We start from the raw sequence: 26,145 nt of genomic DNA, 5'->3' as shown, positions 1-26,145 counted from the left end.
GTTTTTAGCAGCCCTTTAATAAACTGGAGAGACAGTGGTCTGGCCCTTACACACACATACACACACACACACACACACACACACACACACACACACTCCCCAGCCCCACGGGCTCCTCGTTGGGTCTACCCAATGACCCTCACATGCCTTGCCCCCCCTCCTCTCTCACACACACTGTCCCCAGCTCTGATTGTATTAGATTCATCAGCTTTTATTAGCTCGATCATAAGACCTCAATAAATACATTTTACCTTTTCTGGGAAGATCTCTGGTCTGCATGGCAGAGCCTCACACCACATTGGACACATTAACACACACTCTCTGTGTACAAGTGGAGTGTTTGTGATGGCGGGCAGAAACACACACACACACACACACACACAAAAACAGTGAGCTAAGAGTGTGCACGGTTTAATAGGCCTCCCATTGTGGAGACACTGAACTGTAGTAAACCCTTACAATGTGTGCCTGTCTGAAGAGCTTCGTTAACTAGATCTGTGCGTGCGTGCATGTACGTCTGTGTGTTTGCATGTGTTAAAGGTGAATGGATTCATAATCAAACTGTTTCCACTTGGGTGTAGTTAATTACTATCCTGGCAAACTGCTTTCACAAACACTATCTTTTATATTCTCCTCATCCATCTTTACTGTGTGTGTGCAGCGATTGGACGATTACATCGGGGATCACCAATGGTCCAAATCAATCACTGACAGATTTCTTTGCCGATTTGTAGGCGATTTCTTTATTTAAAACAGGAAAAACGGCCCATTAATGGTGCACTTGAGCTGCTTTTCTGAAGTAAATAATCACTTCCTCTGCCATCTGCTTCCCCCTCTCCCAAAAGTGTTATATATAGGCCTAGCCTATTTTAGCTGGCTGACAGTTGAAAATGTCAGCCTGAACTAGTGTAGGAAATCTACTTTTTTTTCAGGCGCTGTTTTTGTAGGGAACTGCAATTCGTGGATGAAAAACGGAAATATAAAATCTGTGTCGGGCAAACAGGTCACTGTTCACTCAATTGATTCAATTATTATTTGAGAGAATATAATAAATGGCTACAACAAATATGTAAATTCAAATGTTTTGGTGTTTCATTCTCCTAAATGCATGAAGGACTTCTTCGTTCGTGGAAACAAGTTAGTGATTACAACTTTGCACGAGAGGGGGCTTGGAGTGTGATACGTTTTGAAGTGCAAGCTTCGATTAGCAGTCCGCTCCGGTGCACTCTCGTCACAGGCGCTGGACCTCAGACTAGCAGAGGCGGGGGCAACACTGCAGACGGACCCCACTCCATATTATTTAGTGGCCTCACACCTAATCGAATCGATCTTGTTTTTCACTGTTGCTGATGTGTTGGCGGTTGACAGACACGGCTCAGTGGGAGACTGGTTTTCAAGTGCTACCGACAATGTTTGTGATTTTTATTTTGGAGGAAACCACTCCATCCCCAAATAGTCACTTGATTACTTTGATGTTGTTAAGTGTTTTCCAACATATTTGGACATTCACCTGCTCTGTTCTGACTGTGGACCCAGAAAACATTATTTATTTATGTATAATATAAAACATTATTTACAACTTTCAGAGCACTACCTTGAGCACAGAGGGCATACATTCAGCACTATGACTTCAAAGGGCAGCCTACTTTTTATCTCTAGAAACTGCTTGCAGGCAGCATGAGCCTGGGCCTTTATCTAACAAGTACAGTAGTATCTGGTCTGAGGTGCAGGTGCTTTCTTCACAATGATATATTGATTCCCTGTGAGCCCAGCCTGAACACACACACACACACCCCAATGGAGGCCGGTGGTAGTATAAATCAGAGGCTCATTGTAATGCATTAAATGAATTATGTAACATAGTATGATCAGATAGTGAAACTGCCAAGATTGAAAATAGTTTTACAATCCTGCATACCACAGAAAAGTGGAGGCTTAGTGCTGTTAAAATACCGCTCTGTGTGGTAGACTCACTTATTAGGGTTAGGGTTAATTTAATTAGGAGCTCTGTTGGTGAAGCTCAGCCAGGCCAGTCTGCTATCTGTTCATGTTAAACCTCTTAGCTCATTGGGGATCACTTACTGTACAAATGTCCTTCAGTGGGGCCAGTGCTGGGCTGATTCACTCTAGTCCTCTAGATTTGACTCCATGCGTTAACGTCCTGCAGTAACATATACATATCTAAGCTACAGTACTGTATGTACAGTGGAGGCTCATCAGAAGAGGAAGGGGAGGACCATCCTACTCAGTGATTTCTCACCTACTCAGTGATATCTGTTTTTTTATTTATTATTGTGGATGGATAGTTTCAAAACTTGAAGTTTGTAAAGCTACTACTAGTATTGATATATTCACACTGTTTTGTAATGAAGGTCTAGAGAAGTCTCAACAGCACCCTCTAGGGTAGCACTATGGTGTGATTTTACATCCTCCTCTGGCTACATTGACTTCAACACCAAACCTCAGAGGCTTGTGGTTCTCAACACCTTTCATAGACTTACACAGTAAATATGATGACTTCCAGAGGACATACTCCAACTTTCCGCAATCCTCCTCATCCAATCAAAGGATCAGAGAATTCATCTAGTACTGTAAGAATAAGTGTTGAGTTTGTATGTCAATACAATAAGCCTATCAATATTACATTGAGCTGGGTGAGTCAAATATAAATGACAGTCATCCAATACGCTTTAATAGAAACAAGGCCATGCTCATAATTATTTTTTATCCTAATCTTGAATGGCACCAGCTTCCACTGATATACACACATTGTTGTCAGGCTTCTGTTATGCTTTGAATTTGCTTTTCAATCAATTATTTTCTTAACCACACCGAATGAGTGGTTGGGTTTCAGTAGAAGATGAATTGAGTGTTTGTGTCCTGTAATATAATTTTCTTATGACGTTAAGCGGATGTTATAGAGGCTCGTGAGAATCCAGCTCTTTGATGCAATACAAACAAGCCGGCTTTGTTCACTCACTCACTCACTCACTCACTGTGTGTGTGTGTGTGTGTGTGTGTGTGTGTATATACACGTACGTACACAAATTGCATAAGCACCTCAAACCCTATAAAAATTAATTAATCTATTATTTAATAGGCTCAAAATCCTGTATTTTCCCCCCAAAATAATTTTGGGTCCCTTTTATGAGTTCTCTCCGAAGAGTGGCAGTGCACACAAATATGAAAACATATTTGGTGTAAGTGACTAAGCATGCTTATGTTTGTGTGCAAGTCACAGTAAACATAAGATCACATCTCTGTATGTCTGTCTATTTGTATTACCACATTTGTCCTCCGCGGTGGGCTACACCACTGACCCAACACAATCCAAATAACAACGAAAACAACAACAGTAACCTGTGGACCATACACGCTGAACTTGATTGACACAAGCCGTCCAGACAACCACGTCAAAACAATAACAGCCATTGTTTCTTCAAAACAATAACAGCCATTGTTGTTTGGACCTGGTAGACCTTAGTGCGTCTAAATTCATTCATTCACCATGGCAGGTGGGCAGACAGACATCCTCAGGTCTCTTATATCATATTCAATAAAACACGGCTGTCTTAGACTACCAATGACAGGGGCGTAGAAAGGCTGAGAGGGAGGGAAGACAAATAGAGGGTAGAGCAAAGAAGAGATGAAAGAGAAGGCAGATAACGTAGGGTAGACAAGACTGACGCAGGGCTGATGCCGAAGCACTCAATTGTGTTTTAAAGTAACAGGGACAACAGGATGCTCCTGCACCTCCCTCAGAATCTAGAGCTGTAGCCACACAGATCTAGCCCTGTCACTTCAATGTTGGGATGTAGACTACTGGGTCTGGGTTATATAAAATAGCACATACAAAGGGGCCATGATATTTAATAAGCACATCCACTCAACTAAGCCTTTTTCCACATGATGATATGACCAGATACTTAGAAAGAGGGATGATCGAGTTATACTAGTGCTGGGAAATTAGTTGGAATAATTCGACTTATGTGTATTACTGTCATATACAGTATGACTTTGATTTTTAATAATCCAGGAATTCTTGAGCCAGAGACGGGATTTTTTTTGTCTGAAGGTATCATCTGATCTAGATGACGTTTATAGATTGAAATACGCTTAACTCCCTGTTTCATATCTGTCCAAAACCCTCCATGTCTCTCACTCTCTGTCTCTCGTTCATTTTCTCTCACTCTTTGTTTCACTCTCTCCCTCCCTTTATCTCTTCCCTCCTCTCTCGCTGTGCCCACATCAGGCTGGTGTAATGAAACCTTAAAGTGCCACATTTACTCAACTAAACCACTTTTCCGCGAAAAAAACCCCCAAACCCTGCTTTGTGTGTGAAAGCAGCAAAGCTCTGGTGATGGACTGAAACTGTAATAGGATTTCTGGTTCACTTGAACCCTGCGTCAGGTGAGCTAGCTGGTTATCAGTAATTAGCTGTCCCGAACGTTTGTATCAGTACTGTGTATGGTCCAAAACTATAATGTTATTATGTTATATTTTTCTGTTGTGTTATTATTATGGCAGCATAATAGCTGAAGGGAAACTGAGTTGTTATCTTCATCAGATTAATTTCCAAGTCAAGGGAACAGCCTGTTTCACAGCTGGGAGCCCGTGGTTGAGAGTCAGTGTGACTGTTTTAAAACGAGGAGACATTACATAACCATCCCAATTACATGTTCTGATTGTTAATGTCCAGGCAGAGGATCTGGGCAGAGACACAGCGTGCCAGGCTAGCTCTAGACTGAGGTCACACTGAGCCACTCTACTACCAGAGATGGGGTGGGGGGGTTAGGCCTACAGCACTTGTGACTATTGTACTTAATTATTGTAATTAGCATATGATTACACATACACACATACACACAGATCTAGTTCATGACGCTCTTATGTCCTTTTTCTTGTTAATGTAGCATGTACTATTACTTTGGCAGTGTACTAGTGACTTATAGTGCTGATAAAGTGCATTAAATTAAATTGAGAGGAGATGCCCGAGTTAGAGTGAGTGGGAGACAGAGGGGCAGATAGAGAGGGTCGTGAATAGACAGAGAGGAGAGGTTAGAGAAATAAAAGAGAGAATGAAGAGGAGTATGTTTTAGAGGAGAGAAGAGAGTAGTGGGAAGCAAAAAAAAAAAAAGGGAGAGAGCGTAAAGGATGAGGTGAAGAGGTGCTTTTGTTCAGAGCCTTTTAGAGGAAATTAATGATACTCTGCTGGAATGACTCAGTCATTGCACAAGGCTCTCGAAAGAGTTTGAGTGTGCTTACAGTATACGTGTGCGTGTTTTGCATGTACAGGTGAGCTTTGTTTTGTGTGTGTGTGTGTGTGTGTGTGTGTGTGCGCGCGAGTCCCAGTGGTGTTATCAGTGTCTAAAATCCTATCTCCTAATTGGCCAGTCAGAGAGAGCTCATTAGCATGTCAGATGAATGCCAGCACTTAGCACACATCACTGAAGAAGAAGAAGAAGAAGAAGACGCCCCTCGAGCCGTTAGCGGTTAAGTGCCTTGCTCAAGGGCACAACTGCAGTGGTAGGATACATTAGATGTGACGCCAGTAACCCAGTCAACCAGTGAGCTTGGTGAATGGTGAGTGTGCTGTATGCTGGTACTGTATGAGGTAGCTAAATGCTCACAGCAGCCTACTTGTGTGTTTGAGAGCACCAGTTCTCGAGTTTACTAAATGGTTTGATTCTTCTCAAATGTCTTGAAACAGTACCAGCTTTATCAGTGGCAGAGCTGACCTGGCTTGAACTTATGTAGCCGAGAATTCTCTCACTTTTGTGTGTCCACACGCGTGACTAAACTATTGGAAAGGCCTAACTAGAAAAATAACACTTTGTTCTTTCTTTGTTCTTTGTCCTTGTACGCCCCCAAACACAGACGTCACAACACACACACACACACACACACCAAAGTACACCGTATATAGCAAGTGTGTTTATAGTCCAGCAGACCTAATCAGTGGGTGTTGTGAGGAATACCTAATTCACTGCAATCAGCAGGGATTTGGCTGCTGCTTTATTCAAATGTGAGCCTTGAGATCCACAGCAGCACTGCTGTGTCTTCACTCTGCCCCTCTAATCAGGGACTGGGGATCTGCTGGGACGCCTAGCAAGTGGACAATTGTACCCCCTAGTACAGCAGATCTCCAGGCCAAGATTTGAATAGCCCAGTATGTCCATGGTTCTAGGTCAGAGGGGTGAGTGAGGAGGGACGGTGACGTAGGGTTACCATGTGTCAGTGGAGGCTGGTGGGGGGTCGAAATCGGAGGACGGGCTCATTGTGATGCGTCGAACGGAATGTTTGCTACCATTCCTCATTCCATTCCATGCATTACAATGAGCCCATGCAGCGATTCCTACTTTCATCAGCCTCCCCTGCCATGTGTATAGTAGAGGTCTTGCCTGTTCTGCTGGCACCCGCTGTTTCTGTGTAGCCTTGTGTTTCCCCAGAGGGCTTACACAACCCCGTTACAGCCTTCACTGTGATAGATGCTGATTCCTCTGATCTTTAATCCGCAAATTAACACCCGCCATCACGCCTTCCTCCCTGTCCTCCCTCCCCTCGCTCAGGCTCCCCTGCCACCCCTGCTCATGTGGGGCAGCCCCAGGCCTTGGGAACCTCTAATCAATGACTGTGTTCCCCAGGGAGTACTAATGAATGTGGGAACCTGAGCATGGTGAAGTGGAGCATCTCCCCATAGGGAAGGGCTCTGTCTTTTAATTAGCCAAGTTAATGGGGCAGAGAGTATGAGAGGAAGGGACGGATGGAGGGCAGGAGGAGAGATTAAGAGGGGGGATGAGAGAAAGGGAGAGGGGGAGAGGGAAATATGAAAGGGAAAAATGAAAGGTGCCTCCACCACTGTGATTTCTCTATGGAACTAGTGATGGACAGGAACACTTTCAGGAACATCAATCTATGGCTCAGTTGGTAGAGCATTGCACTAACAACGCTTAGGTCTTGGGTTCGATTCCCAATGGGACTGTAACTGTATACTGAAAATTGTATGCAATATAGCATACACTGCAATGTAAGTCGCTTTGGATAAAGGCGTCAACTAAATGGTATAATATTCTATGTTGTAATGACACCAGTTCTTCTAGAAGGACGTAGCCCCAGGACACTGGTCAGTTTAGCGTTATCCACTCCCCACCCGAGCTGAAGTGAGATCATGTTCCCCGAAACCTAACCTATATTTCTGTGACCCACTATACTTATCTAGCTTAGTTGGCTGCTGCTTGGGGTGAGCCCATTACTGGTTGTCATTGCACTTTTTGTGCGGCTCTGGAGGTCGCTCACGACCTTTACATTCAGATTGAATAAGGAGAGTGAGAAATTGGGGCAGGGGAGGAAGAGAGTGAGAGGAGGACAAGAATGAGAGGAGAGTGAGGAATTGGGAGAGAGGAGGGTGAAGAAAGAAAGGAGAGATGTGTCTCAGTGGCTAGGGTTTCTGCGATTAATTCCAATTTGCCTGTTCTCCTCTCTGAACTATTTGAGTGATGACCTCACATGGAGGAATGAGAGAAAAGTGAAGGGAGGAGTAGAGCTGGAACTAAAGGAAGCAGATAAGAGGAATGAGAGAGGGGGCGTTAGAGGGACTGGGGAAGAAAGGATTAAAGCGCAACAGGGGAGGAATTGCAAGAGAGGGAGACAGGAGGAGAGATGCAGTGAAGATTGACCAAAGGTGGCAAGGAAGAACTGAGGGGAAAAAAGCAAATGTGAAGGACAGAGAGGTGGTTAAATGAGTGCAATTGTAGCTATGGGCACAGCTTGATAGATGGTAAAGCTCTGCCAGCGCTCCCTGGCCAGGAATGGGAGAGTAAATTAGTTTTTAGGAAGGCGCGTGTGTGCGTGTGCGTGTGTGTGTGTGTGTGTGTGTGTGTGTGTGTGTGTAAGAGAGAGAGCTGTTATTGAAGAGATAAAGCACATTCTGTGCATTTTAATAAGAAGGTCTCTGTTGTTTTTGTGGATTCTCCAGAACTGTGTATTACTGATTACAGTCCCAGGCCAGGAGTAAAGTGGGGGAGTAAATTAGTTTTTGGGGAGGTGTGTGCAGTTGCGTGTGTGTGTGTGTGTGTGTGTGTGTGTGTGTGTGTGTGTGTGTGTGTGTGTGTGTGAGACAGAGAGAGAGTGACTCTGAGGCTGCTAGTTGCGTGCTTAGTTTTATCAGCTACACACACACACACACACTCCTGACCATGAATCCAAAAACAATTTGATCCAAGACCCCGCCCCTCCCTGTCTACAGGTAGGTCTCTGAAGGAGTGATAGACATCTGTGGAGCGGACCACCATGGTGCTGGAGAGGGGGGATAGCCACAGTGAAGCCCTCGTCCTTCCATCCACTCAGCAGAAGAGACCATGGGTAAGATCACTATTCTCCCAAGTTGCTAAAGTACAACCATATACCAACACACCTCCCCTAGTGTCATAACCACACATACACCCTCCCTACTGCCCTATGTAGAGCCTCCCCCATCCTCCTTAGTGCCTACAGTACACATCCAAAACATGGATCCAGTAGACATTTCACCACACATCACCTTGATTACTCTGTGATGTAGAGAGAGCAGAGGGGAGAGGAAGGGAGAGAGAGAGGGGAGAGGAAGGGAGAGAGAGAGGGGGGAGGGTAGACAGAAGGAGATTAGTTTTAATGACAGAGAGGATGTAGTGTTAGGGACAAGGGACTCTGCGCCAAGTCTCTAATTGTGTTTGTGCAGATTCAACAGAGGTTTCCGTTTTTTTTTATGAGGTTCAACAGAGGTAACAGAGGTATGTGATGGGATTCACCGTATTCAATAAGTCAGTCTCAACATTAGCACCGCTAACTCTCTGTCAGTGCTCCCTCTCTGTTGAAAAAGTTAGAGTGGATAATGAAAATGTTACGGTTTGGATCTTTTTAAAAATGTTCTCAAAATCTCTTACCTCAATATATTTCCTCACTTTCCTCTGTGAATGCCTACTCACACGTTCTGGCTGTGTTCTTGACTCTCCCACTCCGGTTGCTTTCTATCCCTGGCCTGTGCCGGTATCATTCATGGTATTGATTAGTTAGTCAGTCCAAGGCAGGCCTCTCTGTCATGTTAATGGAGTGTCTCTACATTGGCTCCTTGAGGGGATATTGACAAATCTCTACCATGTTCTTATTTATAATACATAATATTTTCCCCTCACCCATAGAGAGATGTCACTGATACACACACACTTACACACAGACACAGTAATGATGGTGATTAGATTACATTGATCATATTAATGATGTGATATATACTGTTGACATTGGTCTGCCTACTCATTTGTTTAGTGTAGAGTGGGTGTGTTAATTATGTATTTCTCTCTCAGTTGTCATGGGGAGCCATTATCAAGAAGAAGCTGAAGAATGTGGCCCCGTACATGGGCATGACCAGACCCACCGTGGGCCAGTGCTGCCACCAGTGTACCCCAAAAAGCTTGGTGAGAGAGAGCAGGGGGGAGAGGGGTGTACTGTCTGTGTGTAGTATGACAGCAGTCAGACTGAGGTGTGTGTGTGTGTGTGTGTGTCTTTTTCAGGGCAGAAAGTTGGGACAGACCGCCCCCTCCCTGGGCTTCCAGAACCTTCTGAGTATCAATGAGACTCACACCAGGTCGAGTCGGCACACACGCGCACACACACACACACACACACACACACACACACACACACACACACACACACAGTAAAAAAAAAAACTACACTTTATTCAGTAGAGTTAGTATTCTGAATTGTTCAGACAGGAACATTTAAATTACTATGAGTGAACGTAAAAATGTACATCAGAGGAATGGAATGGACCCCAATAAGTTCTAAACATACAATTGTGAATAAACTGAAATTGCAATTCGTTGTTGGCACATCTGGTTCGTTGGTATAACAGCAGCGCATGCGCACAAGGCAGCTCAGACCTCAACGCTAACCCTAACCCAAAATGTGTTCATGGACATTGGCTCTGATTGCACACAGCGCGTGCGATCTCTTAAGAACAAACTCTTGATTTAATGCTTGTTTGGACAATAACTTGGTTATTTTTTTGTTTTGTTTTGTTATCTTGATTTGGCATAATGTCCACGGTGACATGCTTTTTTGGTTGTTATGTCGGCAACATTTTTGTTTGCACTTTGCGAAGTATTTTACATACATTCAGGAGAACCTTTGTGGTAAAGAACAACAATTATTTTGTTTGTTGTTGTCCCCCAGGAGTCTATTTCCCTGCCGTATAATAAAGCACAATGCTAGCTAGGCCTTGTAGAGGAGGGGCGATCAGGTCAGTAGGAAGTACTCATGTATTTTAGTTCTCACAGTCGATATTAACCCTCTATGGCATGACTTTTTATTTTAGGGTGGAAAAAATATTCACCCCACTTTTTCACCCCAATGTTATCGCCTGGTTACGCGTTACAGCTAGCTAGCTAGTCACGGCTACTGTTAGGTTCACGACTGTTGTTCGTTGTGTTGTTGTTGTTCATTGATTGACCGCTTGGCCACAACTGATTTGCATATTAGCGGCCCCAAAGGATTCTGGGCCCAATTTATGTGAGTTTTGTGGGTCACACCGTGACTGTGTTGTACAGGGGAAAGTATCGGGTAGTTCCAAGTTCAAGGTGATAAGTCAAGCTACAGCCATGCTTTCGAAAATGAAGGTCTTTGCACACCAATGCGTGCGTTTTCGCATGCCTATTTTTTTATCCGTTATCCGAAAAAAACGTTACGTACAGAGACCTTGCACACCGGTCCGTTGCGTTTTTTTACGTTGCGAACTTTCGCAATATGCACTCTACATTCTAAATGCTTGATTTAGCAAAAGGTACAAACAACTGAGAGCAATATAACTAAAACCAAATGGTAGACCACATCAGTAGAATGTATTATCAGTAGAAAAGTACAATAAATCTTTATTTCTTTTAACAAAGCGTGGTGTGCATCTCCTGCAGTGTGATATCTGTAATCATACCATGTGTAGACTCTCCGCTCAGGGTTGACAGATGGGATTGAGAATTTCCAACCTAACCACAGTCTAAAAACTGCTAAATCCACCAAAAACCAGCCCACCTGGCAACCCTGTCTCCGCTGCATCAGAGTCTACTTGTTGCGCAAAATAGGCCAGGGTTTGTCAAATCCTTTGTTGGGCATCTCGTTTCTTAAGTCCTGGTATATTGCGGCATTTCTTTACTGTTTGCCTTCTGGTCTAGGAATACCCAGGGAGACGCAGACAGCAGAAGTAGAATAGAATAGTAGAATAGAAAAAGAAACCGCTATAACCATGCTGAATGATGTATGATGCACTGGCAGTCTGTGACAGTGTGCACCTGCCCGGACCCTGCCCTTCTGCCTGAGTTTGAGTAGGATGCTGCCCAAATGAACGTTATTGTTTAGTGCCGTACGCTTTCGTGGTATTATATTGTGTGAATTATCATCTGTATGTTGTTTTCTTTCACTCGACTAACCGCCGATATAATACTTGAGACATGTACTTCCGTAAACATTAATCCAACTGTCCTGCAGTTCTAATTTGACGATGTGTCCCAGTCTATACCATGGCGGAGTGGTCAAAAACAACTCTCAAAAGGCTTTTGACGGACGCGGAAAATGCAGAAAATCGAACCTGTTCCGATTTTTTTTTGACGGACGAATATTACGGATTCGGTGTGCAAGCGTGATTGACACAACATGAGTTCTATTTTTTTTTTTTTACGGACGTAAAAAACGCATTGGTGTGCAAGGGCCTTTAGGCTGTGTCAGTGTGCCAATGGCGGTTGACGTCCAATAAAAGCTCGCGTGATTACATTGTGTGCGAGTCCAATAAATATCCACGCTACAATATCAATCAGGAGCTTTGTTCTCACTGAATAGAGGTTGATTAATGTTGATGAAATTCAGTATTGTGGCGAATGTTATCGCCTGGTTACTGTTACGTTCACTACTGTTGTTCACTGCGTTGTTTTTGTTCATTGATTGGTCGCTTGGCCACAACTGATTTGCATATTAGCGGCCCCAAAGGATTATGGGCACATTCTATGTACGTTTTATGGGTCAAACCGTAGCTGTGTCGTACAGGGGGAAGTATGGGGTAGTTCGAGTTCAAAGGGATAACCCAAGCAAAAACCGTGCCTTGAATTGTGACTGTGTCAGTGTTCGATGCCGTGCAACGGTCAATAAAAGCTTGCGTGTTTACACTTAGTGTGCAGAGTCCTATCCATTTCCACGCTACAGTATTATTGATTCATTTCAGAATTTAGGTTATATAATTACCTTGGCTAATGACACCATTTATTGAACAAACAAATCTGCATTGGCAGAATGAAGAATTAAACGTGATGACCATTGGCAGGACAAACTAATATTAGTTGGAACAACATTCTAATATTAGTTGGACCAACAATCTAATATCAGTTGGACCAACAATCTAATATTAGTTGGACCTACAATCTAATATGAGTTGGACCAACGATCTAATAGTTGGACCAACAATCTAATATGAGTTGGACCAACAATCTAATATGAGTTGGACCAACAATCTAATATGAGTTGGACCAACAATCTAATATGAGTTGGACCAACGATCTAATATGAGTTGGACCAACGATCTAATATTAGTTGGACCAACATTCTAATATTAGTTGGACCAACATTCTAATATTAGTTGGAACAACAAACTCAAAATTCTTAGTTGGAACAACAAACTCAAAATTCTTAGTTGGAACAACAAACTCAAAATTCTTAGTGCATAAGGTTGCCTCGAATTTTTAAATATTCTCAACTATTCTTTTTCTAGAGTGCACACACACACACACACACACACACACACAATATCTTATTGTACCTCCCTCAAACTTATCACAGATCTAGAACCACTCACTAACATATCTAGTTTCACTAAATTATAATTTACAGATCCAGTCATGTCAGATCAGGGATAATTACCCCCAAGGAAGAGAGGAAGGAAATAGTAGTTGATTTTGAACCCTTCCCTCAATGCTGTGGTTGACTGTAGGTACCGAGGCTGGCTGGTGAGGAGGGTGTGCTGTGTGCTGTTTGTGAGTGGGCGCAGAGTGTACCCCAGTCCTGCCCATGACAGGGTCGAGAGGGTCTACCACAGCATCAGGTACCTGGGGGAGGGATACCTGTACACACCTCGAAAACTGTTCGGATGAAGGAGAGGTGCTGGTAGTCAGATGTGATGGAAGTCAGACTGCTTTCTCTTTTCTATCGATCTGTTGTTTTCTCTCCTTCCATATTCTTCTCTGCCCTCTCTCCCTCACTAGCCATAGGCTGTTGTTGGGTTTGTTCCTAACCTTTATATAACCTTTGTGTCCCTGGTTACAGGGGTTGTTGTTGTTGTGCGACTGGGTCACTGTGTGTTTTTGTCAGTGTGTCTCTAGTACAATGGCTGCTTTGTGCTCCGTCAACCATCCTGTGACTGTGTGTACTTCAGGGTGCAGAAGGCGCTCTCCGGCCCACACACACCCACACAGGGGGGGGACAGCCAGGGGAAACTCACTCGCTTCACCCCTTACCTTCCCCTCATCAACACCTGCATCTCTCCAGCACTTCTAAGGTGTGTGTGTGAGTGTGTGAGTGCGTGAGTGTGTGAGTGCGTGAGTGTGTGCGTGCGTGTGAGATCATTTTGGAATTTCATAAATAATGAAATCTGTATGCCTTTTGAGTCCTGTATGCCTTTTAAACTGCTTCAGAATAAATATACCGTCATTGAAATTCTATTGTGGTTGTCTTTGGAATCTGTCTTTGAAATCTATCCTCTTCTCTCTGCCAAGCCCCCGCATCACCCCCTTTCTCTCTGGTCCTCCTCATCACCCCATAACTCCTTCAATCTCCTTCTACAGCTGTCATCTTCTCATTCTCTCTCCCTCTCTCTCTCTCTCCCCCCCCACTCTCTCCCTCTCATTTCCATCCTGTGTCATCTGTCCCGCTCTTATCTTCATCCTAATTTTAATTTTCATCTCACCCTCCTGGCTCTCTTTCTCCATTAGTGTTGAGTGTTGTCTGACTCAAACATTGCTAAATCTCTCTCTGTCTCTTCAGGCTGGTTGGTTGGGTGATGTTGAAGTTGTTTGGGTCTGAGTTCTGCAGTGTTCAGGTTAACCTCAACCACCTGGCTGCCCTGCACAGAGCCTCACAGCAGGTATGCACACACACGCACACACCTCCTCACATGTACATGCCTGCATACTGTTGACCTTGACAATGATGAGAGTCATTGATTTAATATGCATGCGCATGTCTTTCTTTCTTCCACAGAACACTTCCCTGGTGTATGTGTGTGTACATCAAAGCGTTGTGGACTACGCTCTTATCCCCCTGGCTCTCTTCTGTAACAACCTGAGAGTGCCCTACACACTCTGTCCCCTACAGATACGCAACACATGGCTACGGTATACATACACACACACACACGCACACACACATACACACTCACACCTCAGAACACACAAATCCTGCGTTCTTACAAATCTGTGGGTCGCTCACTCTTCCAGTCATTTAACTCAGGTGATGTGCTGCTATAGGTCAATCCTGCAGAGACTGGGTGTAGTCCTCCTCCCTCTTGGTGCAATCGCAGAGCAGGATGCTGAGATGGACAGCCTGTACTCACCAATCATGACCTCTGTAAGTCGGACTGCCGCTGCGGGTACACACACACACACACACACACACACACACAAACACTCAAAAGCAGACCCTCTTTGAAGCTCTCCCAGTAATGCCACATGTTAGAATGGCAGCTTTTTAATCAGAACGCAAGCTGTCGCAAGCCTCATCTACTCTCACACTCATTATTAGATGGAAATTAACTACAGGCCTGAGTTTCACCAGAGAGTGATGATTGCGTTCTGTGTGTGTTGCAGCAGAGGGAGGTGGGGGGGAGTAGAGAGGGATGGAATGAGGGGAGAGAGAGAGGGGTAATGAGTGGAGAGAGAGGAGAAGAGAGTGGGAAGCAAGAGAAACAGAGGAGGAGAAAAGAGCTAGTGTGAATGCAAGTGTGCGTTTGGCAGGCCCAGGCAGGTTTTTTCAGATTTTCTAAGGAAGTGATTTGTCTGTATGTTGTTGCCTTATTTAGAGAAGGCCAGCGAAATGTAGGAATCTCTTTTGCTCTCTCTTGCATTCCTTTTGTCTTTTCCTGTTTCTCTGTCTCTCCTCTCTCCTCTCCGTACTTGAGTACGGTATAACTTTGGCTTTGTTTAAAAGTTGTCCATTTACAACATAAAAGCATCTTTTCTTTTGGAGGAGTTAAAGGCTAATTAAGAACATTAATCAATATATTAGAATGAAAAACAGGTCAGCTGCACACCTATCTGAAGAACTGCGGCAGTGAGTAAGCAGGTTGTTTATCAGATGTAGCCGTAAGCTGGTAGTTTATTGGACGTGCTGCAGTGTGAAGGTTATCTATTGCCTGTGTGGAAGTAAGTAATGTGTCAGTGTTAATAGACTGTCATGTTTATTGAGTGTATTTCTCAGGCCTGCTCTGCTGCTGTTCAGTAGTCATTGAATTTGCTCCATCTGTGAGAGAACAATAGGACGCACAAGCACGCACACACACAACCACATTTTGACACACGCACACACTTTGTTCTTTTCATTCGTCTCTCATTCCCTATCTGTAGTTGGTTGGTGAGTTGCTGTGTGAGGGTCAGACACTGAGTGTGTGTGTGTCGGGGGAGAGCGGACGAGGAGGGCAGTGGCTGGCACGTGTCAGACAGGCTATGACAGACGGAGCAGTACCCAATATCAGCCTGGTCCCTGTCGGCATAACCTACGACTGTGTCCCCAAGACTGATTCACAGGTTTGGAAGTTACACACACACACGCAACCATGCACACACACACACACACACACACATTAATCATCTTAAAGGAGCAATCTCTAACTTAAATTTCTTCTGTGGCAACTCAAGGTACAACAAACACTTTTTGTGCCACAATAGAAACCCAACCCATCATTTAACTAACCAGTGCAGGGCTATTTTGGAACAGAGATGGAAGTGACAGATGGCGGTATCCCTCTCAGGGGTTTTATAGTCCTCTCCTCCCATTGCCACATATCAAGTAACTTTTTGGAATCGGATGACGATTATCGTTTCCTCCGTGTTTGTGTGTGTGTGTGTGTGTGTGTGTGTGTGTGTGTGTGTCCGTACATGCGTGCGTGCGAGTAGGATGGGTGGCAGTACTGAATGCTAGGTTAATTGCCATGATAAAATTCCCTCTTATCTTGTTCTTCATTATAGTCCAGCAGACACACACACACACACACACACACACACACACATTCACTCTTCATGTTATTGTTAATTAGATCCTGCTCATCAGTGTTATTGCACCTCTAATCTTCCTCCTAATGGGAGAGCCTTATCATGATATAATCACAATGGCTGACTAATCTCTGTGTGTGTCTGTGTCTGTGTCTGTCTGTGTCTGTGTCTGTGTCTGTCTGTGTGTGTGTGTGTGTGTGTGTGTGTGTGTGTGTGTTCTCAGACTGCTACGTGGCAGATGAGTTGGTGGTGTCTCATGCGTCATGTTCATGGGAATAAGGATGAGTGTCTTTGTGAGTGATTTAGATATAGTGCTTTAATTATACCACTTGTATAGCCTATGGTGTGTGTTTTCCCCCAGGCTGGGTTTCCGTCTGCTGTGCGGAGTGTGTTGTCCCTTCTGTGGGGTGGACAGAGGGGCAATGTGAGGATCCACTTTGCCCAACCCTTCTCTCTACGGGTAGGTCTCCAACACAACACAACACAAAGGGCTGTTGCAGACTCGCAGTGGTTGTCTCGACCAGGGACCGGAATGCTATTGTTTGTCCTCTTTGACGAACTGTGCAGATCAAAGCTCGCATTTGAAGAAGTGCTCAATCTGGGTCAGTCTGAATGACAGTCAGTGACGTCCTAGGAACCGCTGTCTTGTCAATGAAACAGTAGTCGAGTGTTTCTTAAGTCTTGTCTTTGTGACTGTAGGAGATGTGTGAGTCAAGGAGGTTCAGAGTGGATGGAGGACGCCCTCTACAGGACCTGCTGCTACCTGCTATCCTCAACAACAGGTGTGTGTGTGTGTGTGTGTGTGTGTGTGTGTGTGTGTGTGTGTGTGTGTGTGTGTGTGTGTATGTGTGTGTGTGTGTGTGTGTGTGTGTGCGTGTGTGTGTGCGACTCTGTGCCTGGATCTGTGTGTATGTGCACGCTACCTGCTATACGCCAAAACAGCGGCATGTGTATGCAGTAGGGGTGTAACGGTTTACGTATTTGTACCGAATTCAGCTGTACCCACTGCACGCGCAGAACTTTTTTGTGTTTTGAAGTAATCTCAGCAAGTATGGATGCGCACACACGTCACAGAGACATTGTCAGTAGTTTATCTTAAACTAGAGCTTGAAGTTCCTCCAGCATCCCTTAAGTGTCCTGTTTGGGAAAATTACAGTTTCTCAGTTACCTACAAAGACAGGTGGATCGGACTAAAGCTAGCATTGTTCAACTGCGATCGGGTTGGCTGTACGTCGAACTTGCTCACTCATTGAGACAGCATCACCAGAACATCACAAAACAGTGAAGTACAAACCCAGCTCCCCCATGGTCTTTAAGTAGCCCATACTCCGTTGTCGAGAACACAGGTTTTAACACTAGAGGCGCTACGTTTTTTCACCTACTTTTAGCGCGACGAGGTGTCGAATTACACGACCACTCTTCACAATGGGGGAGTGTGTACTGACGCACAAAGATCGCTGGATGGCGATGTCGCACAAGAAGAGAAAATGACAAGATCACTACCTCTAAAAATGCATAAAGTTCCTATGCGCAGAGAAGCAGGGAAAAACAATAGTAATAAATATTGCAATATTGTGTTATCATAGTTATGAGCTTCACAGTGATAAAGTATGTTTATTTGTCGTGAACTTCGCCGGTAACGTCAGCCTGCCCCTGCAACTGCTCACATGTGATTATATGGAATGGCTGAATATGTTCATTCTTGTTTTGTTTTGTTTTCCAAGTATTTTTATTCAAAAGTTACACAGTACAATATGATGAAACATTTTACTTTTTTTTTTTTTTTTTTTTTTCATACATTTCTACCCACCCCCCCCCACCCAACCCCGAACATTTCCTGCAGGGCCCTAAAGTTACATTGGCATAGTAATAACATTAAAAAAGGAAAAAGAAAATAGATTAAAATAAAAGTTCACATTAGACAATGGTAATGTTGTTGTATCACAGCTGCAACCAGGTAACTACCAAGACAGTACATATAGGATCTACAGAGACATAGACAGGTCATCGCAACATTACATGGACCAACACTAGAGAGGTGACATGTCAGAAGCCTGCATCCCTTAGGTTGGAACTTCAGGGAGAGTCTTAAGACCATCAAAATATGCCAACACAGAGCCCCATGTAGAATAAAATTTGCTTGTGGAACCTCTAATTGTGTATTTAATTTTTTCTAATTTAAGATATAGCATTAGGTCTCTCAGCCATGCTGAAACTGTGGGCGGTTTCGGTGATTTCCAATCAAGCAGTATTCTCCTCCGAGCCAATAGGGAAGCAAAAGACACGCTATTCTTTTGGATGTTAGTCAGTCGGTCGCTCTCTGAGACCCCGAAGATGGCAGTCAGGGCATTTGGTCGTACATCAATACCCAGTGCCTCGGACATAATTTTAAAGAAATTTGACCAATATCCAGTCAGTTGAGGACAGGTCCAAAACATATGGGTAAGGCTGGGGCATTGTAACACCGATCACAAATATCGTTAAGCTCAGGGAATATTTTGGATAGTCTGTGTTTACTGAAATGGACACGATGAAGAACTTTAAATTGTATAAGTCCAAGTCGGGCACAAGAGGTGCTCCTATTCACTCTGTCTAATGCATTGTTCCATGTTTCATCTGCTATTTGTTGACCAAGTTCTTCCTCCCAGCTTGTTCTAATCTTATGAATTGACTCTCCTTTAAGGGACATTATGATGTCGTAGAGTCTCGATATATGACCTTTTTGACTGGTGGGAGTATCGAGGATTGTGTCAAGTACAGATAATGGAGGCATGTTAGGGAAGGACGGGCATTGACTTTGGATGAAATGACGGATCTGGAAATAGCGAAAGAGGTTCGAGTTAGGTAGATGGAATTTATTTGAGAGGTCACGAAAGTTTGCAAATATGCCATCTATGTATAGGTCTCCAAATTTTACAAGGCCCACCTGTCGCCAAAGAGAAAAAGTTACATCTTGCTTTGCTGGAATAAAGAGGTGGTTGTGACATATTGGACTCTGGATTGAAAAGCTTTGAAGTTTGAAATGTGCTCTAAACTGGGACCATATTCGGAGAGTAGAGACAACAACTGCACTGTTGGTGTATTTAGAGGGAGATAATGGCATCTTAGATGTGACCAGGGCGTGAAGAGAGGACGAGGAACAAGACTTTGCCTCCATCAGGCACCAGCCCGCATTTGAAGAGTGAGTCCAGTGGACGACTTTCTGTATGTTAGCGGCCCAATAGTAGAAAAGAAGGTTTGGAAGGGCTAGGCCCCCTACCTGTCTATGCCTTTGAAGTATTTCTTTGCGGACCCTCGGAGATTTACCACCCCAAATAAAAGATGATATAAGCCTGTCTATAGAATTAAAGAAGGATTTTGGAAGAAACACGGGTAGACATTGGAATAAATATAAGAATCTGGGTAGGGCATTCATTTTGACCGAATTTACTCTGCCTGCCAAGGACAAGTGGAGAGCATCCCATCTCTGAAGGTCAGATTTAAGTTTGTTTACGAGAGGTTCGAAATTATGTTTGTAGAGGGCGTGAAGTCCCGGGTAATATTAACTCCTAAGTATTTAAAACCAACTTTGGATGTTTGAAAGGGCAAGCTGCTCTGGGGGATCTGAAGCGCCAAGGCGTTTAACAGGAAGCATTCGCTTTTAGAGAAGTTCAGCTTATATCCAGAGAAGAGGCCAAAACTGGAGAGTAGCTTCGTGATGTCAGGCATACATGACACATGGTCGGACATATATAATAACAGGTCATCCGCATATAAAGATAGCTTGTGTTCCGAGCCCCATCTCTGTATCCCATGCATAAAGGCTGCAGATTTGAGTGCTATTGAGAGGGGTTCAAGTGCCAAGACAAACAACAAAGGGCTCAACGGACAACCTTGCCGTGTTCCCCTTGACAAGGGAAAGTACTGAGAGCGGGTCCCATTTGTGACCACCGATGCCCTAGGGGAGGAGTAAAGCAACTTAATCCAGGAGATATATTTGGGCCCAAAACCAAATCTTTGTAAAACTTCAAACAAATATGTCCACTCGACCCTGTCGAATGCCTTCTCAGCATCCAGTGAGACAACTACTTCTGGTATAGTATCAGACGCAGGGGAGTGTATCACGCCTAAGAGACGACGAATATTCGAATAGGAGTGGCGGCCTTTGATAAAACCAGATTGGTCTGTCGATATTATATCAGGTAGGATGGGGTCTAATCGGGTAGCCAGAGCCTTCGCTAGTATCTTGGCATCCACATTTAAAAGTGAGATAGGCCTGTAGGAACCACAGTTAGAAGCAACCTTTCCTGGTTTAAGCAGAAGTGTAATAGATGCCTCTGTAAGTGTTTGTGGTAAGGTTCCTCTGTCCATGGAGTCCTTAAACATGTCTAGAAGCAAAGGGGCCAATTTAGTGGTGAATTTTTTGTAAAATTCGATTGGATAGCCATCCGGGCCTGGAGCTTTCCCACTCTGCATTCCCCTAATTGATTCAATTATTTCCTGCATTTCCACGGGTCTATCTGAAATTTCTTTCTGAGAGCGATTCATTTGGGGAATATTTAATTTATCAAAAAACTTCAGCATAGGTGAACTGTCAGAAGGTGTTTCAGAGGTATATAACTTTGAGTAAAAAGTTTTGAAAGTGTCATTAATTGCAGTTGGATTAACTATGTGTTCGTTTGAAGTATTTATAATCTCTGATATATATTGAGTGGCAGACCTGCATTTGAGTTGATGGGCCAGAAGTCGTCCTGCCTTTTCTCCATGTTCGAATACTAAACCTCGTGAACGAAGTAATAGTCTCTCAGCCTGATCAGTAGAAGACAAATTATACTGTGTTTGAAGACCCAGTCTTTCTTTGTATATCTCTGGTGAAGGGGATATAGAATATTGTCTGTCCAGTTCAGATATGGAGTTCAGGAGGTTAATCTGTTCATTTTGTTTTGCCTTCTTTAACTGGGCCGAGTATGCTATGATCTCACCTCTAATGACAGCTTTTAGTGTTTCCCATAATAAAGATGGGGATGTTGAATCATTTTTGTTTGTTTCAAGAAAATTGTCAATTGTCACAGAGATTGTCGAACAGAAATATTTGTCTGCAAGTAAGGCTGTATTTAATCTCCATGGTGGCCGTTCTCTTCGGTTAAGAGAGAAGGAGAGATCCATCAAGACAGGAGAGTGATCGGATTCAACTATGGTTGAATATTTAATTTTCCTTATTGAGGGGAGAAGTGATTTGTCTATAAAAAAATAATCGATCCTGGAGTATGTGTGGTGTACATGAGAGAAGAATGAAAACTCTTTGCTTTGAGGAAAGCTGTATCGCCAGGGGTCCACACATCCTATCTGGGATATAAAAGTGTTCAAAGCTGCAGCCATTTTTGAAGGGGACCTAGATTTAGGGTGAGACCTGTCTAAGCTTGGGTTGATGGCACAGTTAAAGTCACCTCCCAGGATTAATGTTTGTGACTGCACATTAGGCATGGACGAAATAAGCCTTTTGATAAAATGTTCATCATCCCAATTTGGAGCATATACATTCGCAAGCAAAACTCGTGTGTGAAAGAGGGAGCCAGAAACCATAATAAATCGACCTTGTGGATCAGAAATGATATCTGTTGGAGTGAATTGTATTTTTTTGGAAATTAAGATTGCTACTACTCTCGCCTTAGCACTAAAATTAGAATGGAATACTTGCCCCACCCAAGATTTCCTAAGTCTATTGTGATCCTTGACTACCAGGTGTGTTTCTTGCAAAAAAGCTATATCAATTTTATGATGCTTAAGATGGTTAAAAATTCTAGTTCTTTTAACTGGTCCATTAAGGCCTTTTACATTCCAGGAAGCAAAGCTCACTGGTGATCCAATATCTGTCACTGTGCTATTTGGTATATTAGCCATTTAGCATATTTGGTACCGTATACAGGACTTGGAAGGATATAGGCTGTATACCGCATTGAAGGTAAAAGTGCAAAAAATTATGAGAAATAATAAACGTTAACCAATGATAACCCCATAGGACCCTGCACCCCCTACCCATTGAACTAAATCCCGATGACCCCCCTCCCACCCCCACCCCTCCCATCCCGAAAAACACCCATGTTCCTATGCTCGCCTTCTGAACACTGACGAGCTGCAGGACCTTAAACTTCTCTTGTCTCTCCCGGTAGGACATCCTACCTACAAAAACCTCCCTCTTCTAAGAGGTTCCCGACATAAGTATATCAATTGAAACATGTAGGCTAGTAACTTATATGAAGTGTAACAATACACAGCAATTAAACACACAGTTTAACCTAAACAAAGCATAAACATATTTGTATTATTAACATGACCAACTTGGCAAAGGGCATTGTTAACTATGGTAAACATAAGACCGTGGGCAATAGAACAAAAAACAAATCGAATCACATCACCGTACTCCTCCGTGTGTGCTTTGCTGCCCTCTGGTGTTGAGCAGCTGATCGTCAGTACACAGTCTGTAGTTCGCCTCCTCCGTGTCTGCTACGCTGCCCTCTGGTGTTGAGCAGCTGAACGTCAGTACCATTCTTGTTATTTTGATTACATTATATAATTGTATTTGGTATAATGACAGATAAACTTGAAACTTGAATGATCTCACAGGAGCGCGTAGCCTACCTGCGCGTAGCCTACCTGCACGGAGCGTTCATGGGCCGCAACCTGTTATAGTTAGTTTCACCTAAAAGAGCTGAAAGAAAATACATGAAAGAAAGGAGAGAAAGAGTAGCCTACAGAATGATAAATCATTCAGAATGTTATTGGTTTTAATATTTCACAATCTGCCAGAATAAGCACGCTCCCTCGCACACCCAGCCCATCATTTTTGATGCCGCTAATGTGTGTAATGAAAAGTGTGACAATGTTGAAAGACATGATGTCATAGTCAAAATATAAAACCTGGTTGGATAAAATAAGATTCTGTTGTGATTGTGTTGACATTGTTGTGATGTCAAAAGAGATCTTGGTTATGTAATGTGTAAAGTGGAGAGGAGATTGATCGGGACTGCGGGAGTTTTCATTACTAACAAATGATGGTTGATTATTATTATACAAAAATAATAGTAATAAATATTGCAATATTGTGTTATCATAGTTATGAGCTTCACAAAGTCTGTTTATTTATCGTGAACTTCACGCCGGCCGTAACATCAGCCGACAATCGACTGCTGTAAGCTTGTAAGCTTTGAAACCTGCTTGGCAGCTTTGAAACCCGCTTGGCTCCCTCATGAATTGGCAGCTATTGTTTGCTGATGGGAAACGATCAAGAAACAATTAGAGAATAAGATTACCCTCAATATCTTATTATCAACTATCAATATACTGGTGGCCTAACATGGTCCAGTGGTCTAGCACCGTGGTCGTGCACACATATGTCGGCCCTTCTTCTCCTTACTTTCCTGTCTGTCTTCACTATATCAGTCCAATAACATGAAAACTATGAGTGGGACTGCCCCACTCAGAAAAAAACATTATACAATAACATTATATACCAAAAAAACATTATAAACATTATAAATATCCGTTCGTTATATAACATTCGTTGATGAGTACAGGCATAATCAAACGTAGATTACTCCAATTACTTTGCTGCAGTAGCTATGCATGCACCACACAACTTGATAGGTACATACTGTGCAGTGTATCATTCATAACTGTACATAGGCTACACATATCATAATATCTTATCACTATTGCATGGAACTTGGGTAAACCCGCTGTGAAAAAAAAACCTCAGCTCCAACAAATCTGAAGGGATTGGGAGACATACTGTACAGTTTATCATTTTCATAACTGTCTGTACATATACATATCTTATGTATCACTATTGCTATATATAGCCTATATATAAACACATTATGTTACAAATATCAGTCTTATCCACTGTATCTAATTCAGCACTGAAGCCTGAAGGTTGAGCACAGTGTGTGCCCCCTTGCTACCTCTGCTGATATAAAAGAGAATTGCAGCCTTGGAGAAAAAGATGGCAGGCGAATCCCAAGGCAAATACACAGGCACACACAGAAATACTGCAAAATCGCTTTATACTAACTCGATTTTGAAAATGTAAAGATGCTGGGTGGTAGAACGCACATATCTAGGAAAAGTCATGAAAGGAGGGTCCTGACATTTGATCGAGTGCAATGGTAGAATTTTTTTTGTACTCACTGGTGCCCGATGACACCTCACGGCTTTCCTAGTGTTAAAGGTTTTACTGTTCTCCCTCTATACCAAGTCTCTTGGCTCGGCAATCTCCTCTCATGGGTTCTCCTACTACAGCTACGCAGATGACAGCTCTTCCTGTCCTTCCCCCCCTCTGACCTACATGTGGCAACACGTGTCTCTGCATGTCTCGCTGACATCTCTACATGGATGTCAGCCCACCATCTCAAGCTCAATCTTAACAAGACTGAGCTACTCTTCATCCCTGGGACAGCCTGCTCTCTCCAAGACTTCTCAATCACAGTGGAGAACTCTACTGTAACCCCCTCTCAGACAGCCAAGAACCTTGGAGTGATCCTGGACAACGGCCTATCCTGTGCGGAGAACATCGCAGCGACAGCACGCTCCTGCAGATTCTTCCTTTACAACATCAGAAGGATACGACCATTCCTCACCAGAGAAGCAGCGCAACTCCTGACCCAATCCCTGGTCATCTCCCACCTTGACTACTGCAATGCACTCCTGGCCGGGCTCCCCGCCTTCGCCATCAGACCTCTGTAGCTCATCCAGAATGCTGCTGCCCGTCTGGTGTTTAACCTCCCCAAATGTTCTCATGTCACCCTGCTCCTTCGCACCCTGCACTGGCTCCCGATAGCAGCTCGCATCAGATTCAAGACCCTGGTGCTTGCCTACCAGGCAGCAAAGGGGACAGCCCCTGCATACTTGCAGGCAATGGTCACCCCCCAAACTTCAGCCCGTGCACTCCGCTCCTCCACCTCTGCTGGCCGACTGGCCCCACCACCTCTACACCAACACGGCAGTCGCGCTGCCCGGTCACGTCTCTTCACGACACTGGCTCCCCGCTGGTGGAATGAGCTGCCCAGGTCTGTCAGAACTGCAGAGTCACTACCCATCTTCCATCGGAGACTGAAGACCCAGGTTCAGGTTACATCTTAACTGCTCCTCCTGAGACATTACCACCCCCCAGCACTATGTCTCCTGAGACACCTGCTTTTCCCCTATACTATGCCTCCTAAGACTCTACTGCCCCCCTTGTACTGTCTCTTCAGTGTCCCCCTTGTACTGTCTCTCCAGTATCTATAAAAAATAAAAATAAAGACTTTTTCACGACAACTGCCAGTGGCCCCTGGCCTGAGCTAGATTATACCTCCTGCTAGAACCGGTGAATTGATTATTCACTTCCTTAGTCAAATGTATTGATTGTAAGTCGCTTTGGAATAAGGCGTCTGCTAAATGCCAAAAATGTAAATGTAAACATTGAAAGTAATCAAGTCTTTTTACGTAGTTCCCTCTCGTCCGCATTTCAGCCAGCAAACCATACCAGCCCTTTATGAAGCACAAACTACAGTTGTCCAAGACTTGTCCAAGGCACCATCTTAATTAAGAAAGGAAGACCCACTGTTTAGTAATAATGAGGGGGGGGGGGGATAGGAAAAAAAAGTTTGTTTTGTGAATTTTTACCCTGCCAAATGTTGTATACCACTACAGCCATAGTATGCAAGGATGCATACTCCTTAAACTTCCTATGAAGTTCCTATGAGCTTAACCAACTCTGGTTCAACTGGGAATTTTAAATCAGTAAATGTTTTATCTCATTAGACATGGCCCACTTAGCATTGCCATCACAATCTCTTAAAAAAGACAATGACACATCATAGCTTCATCTCTGAGGACTTCAGCCTCAGCCTCG

At 43.7% G+C, this 26,145-nt stretch overlaps 1 protein-coding gene across 1 annotated transcript in view; it reads left to right on the top strand.

Moving 5' to 3' along the window:
* Positions 1-8,289: 8,289 nt before the first annotated feature.
* The window catches only part of gpat2 (glycerol-3-phosphate acyltransferase 2, mitochondrial), a gene marked incomplete at both ends in the record, with an annotated part of 24,616 nt that continues 6,760 nt past the window's right edge, over positions 8,290-26,145 (top strand). Inside the window, 11 exons of the mRNA XM_080531396.1 lie at positions 8,290-8,361; positions 9,339-9,449; positions 9,546-9,619; positions 13,004-13,114; positions 13,445-13,567; positions 14,053-14,152; positions 14,269-14,402; positions 14,535-14,634; positions 15,630-15,809; positions 16,636-16,734; positions 16,974-17,056. Of these exons, the coding sequence (XP_080387522.1) occupies positions 8,290-8,361; positions 9,339-9,449; positions 9,546-9,619; positions 13,004-13,114; positions 13,445-13,567; positions 14,053-14,152; positions 14,269-14,402; positions 14,535-14,634; positions 15,630-15,809; positions 16,636-16,734; positions 16,974-17,056 (1,187 nt within the window). The remainder of the gene's footprint in view (positions 8,362-9,338; positions 9,450-9,545; positions 9,620-13,003; positions 13,115-13,444; positions 13,568-14,052; positions 14,153-14,268; positions 14,403-14,534; positions 14,635-15,629; positions 15,810-16,635; positions 16,735-16,973; positions 17,057-26,145) is intronic.

The sequence above is a fragment of the Nansenia antarctica genome (genome assembly GCF_963989245.1).
Source record: "Nansenia antarctica genome assembly, chromosome: 5".
NCBI lineage: Eukaryota > Metazoa > Chordata > Actinopteri > Argentiniformes > Microstomatidae > Nansenia > Nansenia antarctica.
The sequence above is the reverse complement of the archived record's forward strand: the minus strand, read 5'-3'. Positions and strand labels throughout refer to the sequence as shown.